Source organism: Crocodylus siamensis, chromosome 3 (assembly GCF_052110815.1).
Source record: "Crocodylus siamensis isolate JL-2025a chromosome 3, ASM5211081v1, whole genome shotgun sequence".
NCBI classification, from domain to species: domain Eukaryota; kingdom Metazoa; phylum Chordata; order Crocodylia; family Crocodylidae; genus Crocodylus; species Crocodylus siamensis.
The window spans coordinates 205,322,237-205,334,046 of NC_143397.1; the positions used below are offsets into that span (position 1 = coordinate 205,322,237).

General features: G+C 38.9%; 1 protein-coding gene across 1 annotated transcript in view; it reads left to right on the top strand.

Annotated features, from left to right (window-relative positions):
• Nucleotides 1–11,810, top strand: part of LOC149869367 (uncharacterized) — a 306,869-nt gene that overhangs the window by 179,531 nt on the left and 115,528 nt on the right. Inside the window, exon 5 of the mRNA XM_090040209.1 lies at nucleotides 6,333–6,554. Within this exon, the coding sequence (XP_089896335.1) occupies nucleotides 6,333–6,554 (222 nt within the window). The remainder of the gene's footprint in view (nucleotides 1–6,332; nucleotides 6,555–11,810) is intronic.

Consider the following 11,810-nt stretch of genomic DNA (forward strand, 5'->3'; position numbering starts at 1 on the left):
ATGCTTCCCTGGAGGCTCATAAATGGATGTTATGGATTGATGGTCTAGATTTCAGTATTGTTTTATTCTGTCATAGATGTTGTGTTGATAATGAGCTCTGGTTTTATGAAGATAGCACTACCATATTTCTTCCACTGCCTTTCACTGTCTAATCTCACTCCAGGAATCAGTGGGTCACATATGTCTAGGCATCAAACCTGTGGGTTCCAGCCTGTTTGCTTGTTGCTGCAGCCTTTAGCCTGGGCCACCTTATTCTGGCATTGGCTCTTGTGGCAGCAGCCATTTGACTGGACCCCAGCCCCCTGGGCCCCCTAGTCTCATGTGGTCTATATCACTCTTCCCTGGCCTTCAGCTCTCACTGGACTAAACATCTTACTTTCTGGCCTTCAGGCCACAGAGGGACTACACTATCTCCAACTACGCTCTCCTGACCCTTGAGAAACACTCAACCCCTTTTTGGTTTTCCAGGCTCTTAGGGGTTTAAAACTTTACAGGGTACTTTTAAGGCACCTGTGACAAGGGTTTCAAGCCTCTCCTCCTATGGACAGGTCTATCCCAATCAAAAGAAAAAAAATGCAACCTGTTCAGGCACTCACAACACAGAATAACCTGAACTAAAATCATCCTCACTGGGCAAATTGAGGACACAAAATGAGGCTTCTTTGTCTTTGCATGCCAGGGCTGCCCTTACCATGACTCCTGACTCTACAGCAGCCTGCTGAGAGCTCCTTACCCTTCCCTAGTCAGGGCTAGAGTGACTCTGCTGGCAAGTCTTTTATACCTGTAGGTCCTCCCACTTCCAGCTAGCCCATCCTAGTGCTCAGCACAAACACAGTGGTCCTCATTAGTCCTTTCCGTTCTGCTTGGTTTCACTATGCCTGTGGCAGGGCTGTTGTTGATTGCCAATATTTTACCCTGTGGCTGCTTGCTTCCAGGTGCTCTTCCTTAGTGCCATTATTGTCTGCATTTTTATCCCTTTGGGCCACAAAGGCCCTACTCTTTAAAGACCCTTGCAAGTTTTTCTTGGCCCCCAGCTTTCTTTTAGTAACAGGGCAATGGCTCCCTGTTACAGCGTGTTTATGACACAGGGTCATTGAAATAAAATAAAAATTGTCCTAAAAGGGAGAGGCTGGAGGATGTTAGAAGAAGTAACCAGAGTGAAAAACCTTGAACAGAGGAAAGGTGTGGAATTCCAAAAGTTTGGGGAGAAATTCTGGAGTAGAAAATGCAGAGAGGGGAATTTAGAAAAAATAAGTATAGTAGTGGGGCTCTGGAGGAAGAGAGGAACAGAAGAGCAGAAGAAGAGTATTAAGATCCTTGTAGCATAAAGAAAAGAAATTACAAGATTTAAATGTGGTTATGTATGTCTATACAGAGCTGTTGTAAAGACTAAATCCCCAGGTTATAAATATGAACTACAGGAGAAAAGGTGAGTGAGAAAAAGGTTAAGAACTCTGTTTTGAAAATGCTGAGCTTAAGCTAATGAGTCCATGAAGCAATATTAGATTTTTTTTTTGAAGAAAAAGCACTAAAGTAGTGATTTGAGAGGTAGGAGGGGACTGAAAATATCACAGTGTCAGACAAGCAGAGGGAGTATGAAATTTCAGGAGAAGTGTGTTCAATGCTCTCTAAAGCAACCAACAGGCTGAAGAAGATGAAGGTTAAATATTTGTCCTAATGATAAGAAGGGAAAGTCAACTGGAGAATGTACAGGCAGTTTCAAGAAGTTACAGGGGTTGGAAGTCAGACTGGCAAGGGTCTTGGATAGAACTGAAGATAAGATGCTTTAGGAAGCAGTTGTAGACGGTATGTTCAGTGATTTCTCAGGTGAAGGGAGGGGATTATGGTATGTTATTGGTAGATAGAATGAAGGGTGGGTTTCTTATGCTTGAGGGGGAGATAAGCCATACTTTTTATTGTGAGAGAAATGAGCCTGATGAGCGTGAAAGGTAGAGGAGAAAAGTAGGAGGGGGTGAGAGTAGATCCAATTAGATCAAGAAACTTAATGAAAAACAGGAAATGTTTGGATATGTGATTTCAAGAGGAGAGAAACAAACAAGAACTCAGATTCACTGACAAAGGAAAAGCAAAATAGGCTAGTAGGAGGGAAAGAAGGAGGTGAAACGGTGGAGAGAGTGGAAAAGGGAAGTCCTTTCGGATTTTGTTATTTTGAATGATAAATTTGGTTAGATCCTAAGAGGAAGGAACTGAAAGTAATGAAAAGTCTGATAGGATTGTGGGTATGAGAATCAGTCAGTGAGCACAGGGAAGTAGTGTTGCTTTATTGCAATATGATGGAACCGGAGGAAGAGAGAGGATATGTGATGTAGAGGACAGCTGCATGATCTTAAAAGGAGTTGTCGAGAAGAAAATGTTTAATTCTGTGTTAGAAACCTTGTGCGGAGTTATTAGTCTCAAGGGGCTGGCTCTTGTTGATAGCGTTACATCCTTGCAAAGTAGTTGGTGGGCATATTATTTTAAATGAAAAACATAATTATTGTGTATTTGTTTCATGTGCTACAAGATACACAGTTTAAAAGGGTTTTAGTGTGTATGCTTTTAACCATAAATAACAAAAATAAATATACTACCTGAAAATTTGCAAATGTGCAGTACCAGTTTTGCAATTTTCCTTTATGTTCAGTCACATGAGCAGTTTGGACTAGATTCTATGCACTGTTTTCCACAAAACTATCATATATGGGTATATCTGTATTGGATCCTTTCATTAGAGAATATTATTTATTTCCTTTTGGGACCATTAATACCACAATTTTAACCGTTTCATTGGAATTTTCACAGTTCATTGCATGAACATTGGATGTAAAATTATCTGGATTTGTATCAATTTCATTGCATATTGTGATTACCAAGTAAAGAATTGTGTACCAAGTCTTTACCCACTTGGAAACACAACAGTGTGGGGAAAAATAAAAGTAGATTTTTTCATTATTGAATTGTTCCATCATTTTTGACATATTTTTTTAATCTGTCAAAAATAGATATACAATTTTTATTCAGTACTGAAGTGCACAGAGAGATATGCATTTCATTTTTTAACAATGTGGGAGTTGCAACAATCTTTTTGATTTGTATTGGCTCATGAATAAGTCAGTTTTTATATGTTGGATAATATAGAATCTATTCAAACCTACATCCAAAGCATGTGAATATGAATGGTTTTCCTTCCACAGAATCCATTACAGCCTAATAGTAACAGAAAGGCCTGCCAGTTGCCAAACTTTTAACAGTTTCTTAGTTGTGATCACTATTTCTTGTTCTGAATTATTGTTTAATTTGGGCAACTGCTGTAAATCAAGCCCCACGTAAACTTTTGTCATAAAGCAAATAAAAATGGTGCTGTTAAGTTTTCATCTAGTCTGAGGCAATGTTGTAATTGACAAAAATTTACACCATTTAATCCACAGGCTATGATAGTGTTAGAAGATACATTCTGAACTACACTTATTAATAATTAATATAGACCCATCCAAATGTTACTTTTTTCAGTGTATTTTTGTTTGTATACAGCTATCAACATTTGGAAATTGGATGCACAAACTTAAGTCTTTAACTCTATGGCCGTGCACAGGCGCTACATTTCTACTGGGCGACTTACTGCTTTCCCAGTAGAAGTTGCCAGCCTACAGACATTCATTCAGTTTCCCCGGGACGCAACATACCCTGTTTGGGAGAAAGTTCTCTGAGGTTGATGCTTAGAAGAACTGTTCCCGGTTGACTTCCCTGTGAGGGAGTTTCTCTTGCTAGAATGAACCCGTGTATGTTTTGCTTCTCTGTGATTAGGAGAATTCAAGCAGCGGTTTCCTCTGTGCTTTCTCCAAACTGGGGGACTCTGGTCAGGGGAAGTTGGGGGGGCATTTCTCCACATTTCAACTCCTCCCAATAATGAAGGAGCTGAGCTGAGCTGTTGCTGCCCTTTGTGAACCTTCCTAACATGAGGAGACACCCTGTCTGGAAAAGGCCAAGGGAGTGTTGTCTTGCACCTTCCTTCTGGTTGGAAACCAGCTCTAAAAATGAATAGGTGTTCTTACCCTATGTTTAGCCACAAGATCAATCCTAAGTGCTGAGCACTTTGGTCTTATCTAGAAAACCACTTGAGTAAAGAAATAATTCCGCTGAAGCCAGTGGGACTACTTGTACGCTCAGTTTAAGCACGTATTTAGAAGCTATGCTGGATCAGGCGAAAGTGCTGATCATCTTGCAGGACAGATCCCCTGACAAGGTAGTATAGTAACTGGAATCCTTCTTTTCAGTAGCTACTGTTGTCTTCTACTCTAAACATCTTTACAGATGCTTCCTCCCAGACATAACATTGAGTCAGAATGTCAGAACCAGATTCAAAAGCAAACACACAGAAACCCAGTGTATAAAACAAAGACAAATTGATTATTATTTTTTTTAGTTTTAAAGAGTACTAGAGCAGGAAATACTTAAATTCTTAAATGATCTGTGGAGTATAAGGTGAAGATAGGGATAACTAACTACTTTGTTAAATAGCTTGTTTTTTCACTTATTTGTTTTAACCATAGATTTGTTTCGCATGTGTTTTTTTGTATATTAGTGGGTTATGTTTTCTTTTGTTAGTATCTTAAATTGCATGTTACTACCACACTGCGTTTCTCTTTGCTCTTTGCATTATTTGTCACTTTTAATATCTTCGGTGATTTTTGAAATATTTGGTCCTGGATCATTCTGCTGCAAATATGACCTGTCATTCCAACAAATGGACTGATTGAATCTGTCACACTGGTGGGATTTATAGTAAATTCACTGCAGCACAAGTGAAGTCATCAGAAGTTTTATTGTCTAAGTGGTTGCATAAGAGTCATCTGATTTAATCAAAATGCTGATGTTCCATTGTCCATTTAATTTTTAATTCAGTACAGTTACTTTTTGAAGTCCTGTTTGCCTATAATCTGCATATCACAGTCTCAGAATATTTTAAGAATTAATTCTGTATTTACCTATCTTAATATATATTTTAATATTCAGACAAAATAAAGTTCCTTTTTTTTACAATGTATTTAAAATTTTGTATTTGCATATTCAAAATATTTTAATGAAATGGCATTTTCAAGCAATACTTGTCAAATATTGATTAGGCTATAGAAAAGTTTCTTTCAAGAGATCTGAAACAACTTCTTAATTTTATTTTTTTCCCTTAATTTCATTGACTACAAATAAAATTTCTACTAATGAAACAAGAAAAACACATATTACAAGTTATTGGTTAATAAAGGAACTTACATACAAGTTTTGCAATAATCCATTAATTTGTCAAATAGTTTATTTTAAGAATTGTTTTCCTCCAATTGGGTTATACCAAATTGTTTTTTGCAATGTGAATTCAGAGGTAGTATGTTATCTACCTATAGCAGAAAATACTGATTATGTTCCATAGCTTTAACATGTTTTGATTTTTATGTTTATTTTTTATATATAATTGGTTGCTACAGGTTTTTGATTTTGGCATATTTTTTTAAATGTGGTTCACTTTATCACCTATTTTGCTTTGTTAAGCCTAATACTTAACTTTCTTACTATGCCTATCTGAATCCTAAAACCGTAATAAAAATCATTTTAATAGTCCTGTAAAGCAGACCACATAAACCAAGAACATTTATTTTCATTGAAGGCACGTGCTAATTTTTTATTGAGAGATACATTAAACATTGATACATCCAACCTCTGATTGAACCTTCAGAGTTGTCACATATAGGGGCAGTTGAAGATTTATTACACAATATAAAATTAGGCGTATACAGTAAACCTGATAGTAAATGACCTTTGCAGACTGGAGATTACCACAGAGAATAGTTCTTTTTGTTGAACAATAGAAAAGACTGGAAGAACATATATCTAGACATTCAACAATGAGTTGAATGAGGTTGAAATTGGAAATCCAAAAATGAAAAATAATTTAAAATAAAATCTGAAGCTTATAATGCAAGAAAAACAGGTATTCTATAAATATTGTTCTACTGATTTTGAAAAATCTCAAAATATAGGTGTCTCTGGCAACTTACATATATCAAGAGATATATATGTTTTGCTAAGCTACAATATAATGACTCGGACTAATTTAAATATTTCTAGACATAATATAATAAGTTATGAAAGGCACTTGTAAAAGCTGACTATAAGAAAGCTGTTTTGAGCACGCTTAGTTTATAATATGCTTTGGTCAAAATAAATATGTATTTAAATAGCAAGAAACTCTATAGAGTGGCAAAAAGGCTAAACTTCATTGTACTGTACTTAGATCATTACTTATTCTCCTATCTGTCTTTTCTGTTGATTTAAATACTCAGCTGGAAGACCTAAAGACGATTGTTCAGCAGCACAGGCAGTCTTCAGTGGACAATCAAAATGTACCTATCACTGAAGAAGCCCACTGGCACGATGCCTTTGTGACTCTTAAATTTGATTTCACAGAACTTGAAAAGAAGCACCTTGAAGCTTTACTACAGCTGAGCCACAAAGTGTATGTGACAAAAGCTCGCAGCACAGAAATATCAAAAGCAACATCCAAGGTATTTTTCAAATGATACTGCATATTTAACTTAAATAAAACCTGTTTTTATTTATTTTTAAACTGTGAGAAAATCCCTCCAAGTACAAAAAAGCAAATCTATACAAGTTGGAAAACATTATTTAAAAAAAATAAACTTTCCTACTTACTCCATCAAAAACACAAGCTTTATATCAACCAGCACCATGTATTGAATGAAAAGATCGCACATGGGTGGTTTTCATTTATACTTCCTAAAATTGTGCTGTCCTTGACATTAAGAGATCTTGCTTATTTAGTGGAAGGGGGAAAAGAAAATGAAAAGGAACATGGCAACATATTGTAAGAATATAACTTTTATTCTTCTCAGTATGAAGAAGTAGTAATTTTGGTTTCTTTTAAGGTAAATAAGTTAAATTTATAGGAGCATTTTAAACTGTCAATTTTTACAAATAGCCTATTTAGTTAGAGACCAAAAATCTTGCCATTGAATGGTCTGTGGTCTCGTGAAATGAACTGATGGTCTTCATTCTGTCACTAGTGGGCAACATCTGTGTCAAAAAATCATCGCGCTAGTGACCTTATTGCTACCTATGTTGAAAGTCTCACTAAGACAAAAAAAGAATATTCTTCACTGTTGAAACCTGCTAGCTCTCTGACAACCGTTTTGCTCAGGATAATTTCTGTTATCACAGTTAGGGGAGGGGAAGGGAGAATATGTTGGCCACAACATGATGCACCAGCAAAACATGCTGGGTCAGGCCCTAAACAGAGGAATGAAGATTAGTCAGATTATACACATAATGCTGTAATTATGAAGTGCACTATCCCTGAGTTCATAGCTTCATTAAAGTTATTTTCCACCAGCTGAAAAATTGATGCTAATGAATTTATTCCTTTGATAAGTGTCCTTTTTATTTTGGTTACATTTTTCAAAACATGGTTGAAACTTATGATCTAATGTTCTATGACTCCAGTATCCAGGGCTCTCTGTTTGTAAAACTTTGCATTGTTCATTCCTCTGCTTCAGTTGGATCTAAGGCTATGACCTCCAGTGTGCCTAGTTCAGTCCAGTCATTAAACCTAAACCACTTCAGGTCTGTAGAATATTAATTAGAAGATGCAAATCATACTGCTGTATGTATTTGCATAATCCATGCACCTTCACCCCAGAATTAGCTCCAAAATAGGGGTTCGTGTCTTAAGCAGGGAGGATGATTTATTATCCCAAAATAGAAGCACGGAGAAGCTTTAAAATGGCTGCTGCTTTTCCTTCTCTTCTTTCCAGCAGCCAAGAGAAGAGGAGTCCAGCAGGGGCAGATCCAAGGTTTAGCAGTGGTATAGTGGCATTCCTTTTTGATTCCTGTTTCCCCCAAGGTTTTAAAACCAACTGCCTGGCAGAAACGGTGGCATTTCTGTTCAGCCAATACTAAGATTGTCAGTTGACTTAATGGCTCATTATAATCAACTTGATATCTACTAGACCCTCTTCACCGCCACAGATGCTAATGGCCCTCTCTCCTTTTTAATGGTCTTGATGTTTCAAAAGTCAATCTGTCTTTTTTGGGCAGTTCTGCTATCTGTTTTTTACTCATGGTCTCTCTTCTTCTATTTCACAACCCTGCAGACTATTTTTAGTTCTTTTCAAAATCATGGAGCCCAGTATGAGCAGCAAAGAGCTGCTGATGGTTCACCTGTGAAAGGGTTAAAACTGTAGCTTTTGCATGAGTGAGAAAGAGAGGGTGAGCTGAAGATTAGGCTCTGCCCCTTCTCTGTGTGCCCATAACCATGACATTTTCCCCCTTCATTTTGCCTTCCTCAAAACAAGATGCAGGTCTTATTTTGGGGGCATATGGTATGTAAGAAAGTACAGTAAACATTACTACTAATTTAAGAGGTAGTAAGTCAGGGAAACCTTGAGTTACTGCTTTTGTGCCTTAGTAGCAAAGCTTCCTTAAAACCTCCTTTATAAGCATGGTCCTGATTGATATATAGGCTCATATGGTTTCCTATTGACAAGCAACTGAAACTTCGCTGTGGTCGGTCCTATGGTATGAAATTCTGTCTCATTACATTTTTCACAACTTCCAATCCTTGTATTATGTGGATCTCTTTCCACTATACTCCAGTGAAACCAATGCAGCAGAGCAATGTGTAACTCCATGCACCAGAAGTGTGAAGCAAGGTGGCAGCCTGTTAATAGACTATATTAGCTCAGAGAGAAAGGGGTTGCCTTCTTAAGAAGCAGAGTGCAGTCATAGTTCTGAGTTATCCCACTGTCTTTTTTCTAAGTACTTTCTCCATTTACTTCTGGTTCTATTAATCCCACTTATTCCTTTCTCTTTTCCAGTCACCTCAACAGCAAAAAGTTCTAGGCTTCTTTTCCTGTCCCCCGCTCACAAAAACTATCAGTGTTAATTTCCTGGATCTTTGGAGCAGTGTCCTGATGGTATAGGGTAAGGTCATCTTCACTTCCATTTCCTCCAGTAGGGCTGTGCAAAGCTTTGGTTGCCGGTTCAATTTGGAGGAGATTCAGCCCGATTTGGTGGCCAAATCTCCAAATCTGAATTGAATCAGGAGACCCATTAAAAGGTCCAAATCAAATCAGAAGCCTCTGAATCAATTCAGAAAAGATTCAGAGAGATTTGGAGATTCAGATTGGCCAGGGAGAGGCAGGCACAGCCGGGTGGCTGCAGGTTCTCCCGTGGCTCCTCCAGCTGTGCCTGCCTTTTCCTGGATAGGGGGAGCCACAGAAGAAGCCCCCGTGGCTGCACCCACCTGGCCCCATCCCCCACCTGGCTCCAGCCTAGGCCTGGCACTTAAAAAAAAAAAAAAAAAAAAAAGGAAAAAAAGCACCCTGCACTTATGGCTGCAGCAGGGTCTTTGGGGCATCCTGGCAGAGCTCCCCCATGCAGCCCCTGCTCCCTGATCGCCCCACCCACCTACCTGGCCCCACCCCAGTGGCCCCCCTGCCTGGCCCCATCCCACTGCCTCATGCTGCACTGGTGGGGGCTCTGCCACAAGCCCTCAGATGCCCTGATCCCCACTGCCAGAGCTGGTGAGTGCAAGGCTTTTTTATTTAATTGCTGAGATACTGGGGCTGGGTGGGGGAGCAATGAGGGCCAGGGTGGGTGGCGGGGGGAGATTGAAGAGCAGGGCTGTGCGGGGGAGGGTTCTGCCATGTGGCCCCAGAGCCCTCACAGCTGCTGCTACTGCTGGTGAGTGCGGGTTTTTTTTATTCCTGAACTGCTGGGGCAATTGGGGAGCAGTGTCTGCACAGGCGGGCTCTGCCAGGAGGTCCCAGAGCCCACACAGCCCCTGCTGCATCCAGTGTGTGCGGGGCTTTTTTTGTTGTTTTAAAGTGTCGGGACTAGGCTGGGGCTGGGCGGCGGATGGGGCCAGGCAGGGCAGCCATGGGGCACAGGAGAGGGAGGCACAGCTGGAGGAGCCGCCCAGCTGTACCTGCCTCTTCCCAGCTGATCCAAATCTCCAAATCAGTGCTGAATCAGCGCTGAATCTCCCATTCTGATTTGGCTGAATTGAACCTGGGACAGTGATTCGAATCACTGAACTGAATCCCTGTTCTCCGAATCAGCCAAATCCGAATCCAAATCAAATACTCTATTCGCACAGAGCTAGTATCAAGTGTTAATCAGATAAAGCTCCACTCTAGGTGGAATCTTGACTTTCCTATTTCTAGGAGGCTTACCTTTAGAAAGGAGGACAATGCAATGGTGTTCCTAGCTGTAAGTGACACGGTAGTCTCTGAGACCAGCAAGGAAAATCTTCATCCTTGCACTACTTCAGAGATTTTTAACCATTCACTGTTGAGGGAATTATCTACCTCAGTGCAGATCACTTGAACCAGGAACTCTAAGTACAAATGGATTCTCATGGGATTGGAATAAAGTTTTTGCTTTATATTCCGCTCTTAATCTTTAATTTGTAGGATCCTAGGGAAAAGAGTTTCATAGGATGGATAGTAGGTTTCCTGTCTTTCAGGCACCTTGTCATCTTTGATTCTGTGTAGTATATAACTGGAGATGCTTTATAAGACCTGGAACTCTTGTTATAGGTATGATGCCACTCTCTATTCTGAAACGTGTTACACAGGCAACAGGGATAGTGAATGGTATGAACTTTTTGTTTCTTCTGCCTTCAGTTGCCTTTCTTGCCTGTTCCTGTATTTGTGGTTCTCACTGGAGTTTTGTAATGTGTTCCTGTCTCCTTGAACATGTTTTTGCTCTTTTGCTGGTTGGTTTCAATAAAAATATTTAAATAACTCTCTAGAGCAACTGGCTTTTTCTAAGAGATAGATTCTGTTCTACATGTTAAACACATAGGGACTTAGGTGCCTAAGTGTAATTCTGTTCCATCCTGATCAAGTCTCTGAAAAATGGTTAATGCAAAAAAATAGTGGGTCCTTCTCCTCGTTGTATGCATTTAAAATCAGTTTTAGGGTAAGATGTCTATATGTTATGAAATAGATGCTTTAATGGACTTCCATAGACTTGAAGAAGGTGAAGTCCTTTTAGATGCCTAAGAAATAGAATCAGAATCTGCCCCTAAGTTTCTGAAAGTTTCTTAGTTCCTTCCTTTTGTGGAAGGAAAGACATTTTTATATATTCCAGGTTTCATTTTCAAGTGTTTTTTCTCTTTGGATAACATCTTAATTATGGTCAGGATAGCTTGCAGAGAGGAGAAAAATGAACTCAATAATTCTTCCTTATGTTTTGTTCTTATTTTCTTTCAAAAACAGAATGGTCTTTTGCCTTTTATTTCAGTCATTCCAGAAACTATTTCTCGTTAATACATATGCTGTATTACCTATGTTATATCACGCACATTTTTGTGGAGGAAGCTTCTCTCCCTCAGTTGCAAAAGGATTGTGAAGTTTTATATATCTTGTATGCTTTTAACAAAGGTCCCAGGGTCTGTTCATTATCTAAAGAGTTGATCTGGGAGAGGAAGTGTGGACCCTTAGCTGGGCCTTGTCTGCAATGTTTAATTACTATGTCCACAATCCCAAACTTTTTTACACTCCCAGAATTCTCCATTCATAATACCTCATTATGCAACATTCTTCATTCATCAAGATCAATATGTCATGATAACATTTGAAATTGCTTCTAACATCAAACTCCTGCTATCATTTATGTTTAAATTCACATAATCAGGTTTATAACATGAACTGAGATGCAGCTTTTATTTTTGAGTTGTTAATGTCACTACATAATATAACCGTAGGCTGTGATCATCTATGTGTCAGTTTAAAGGT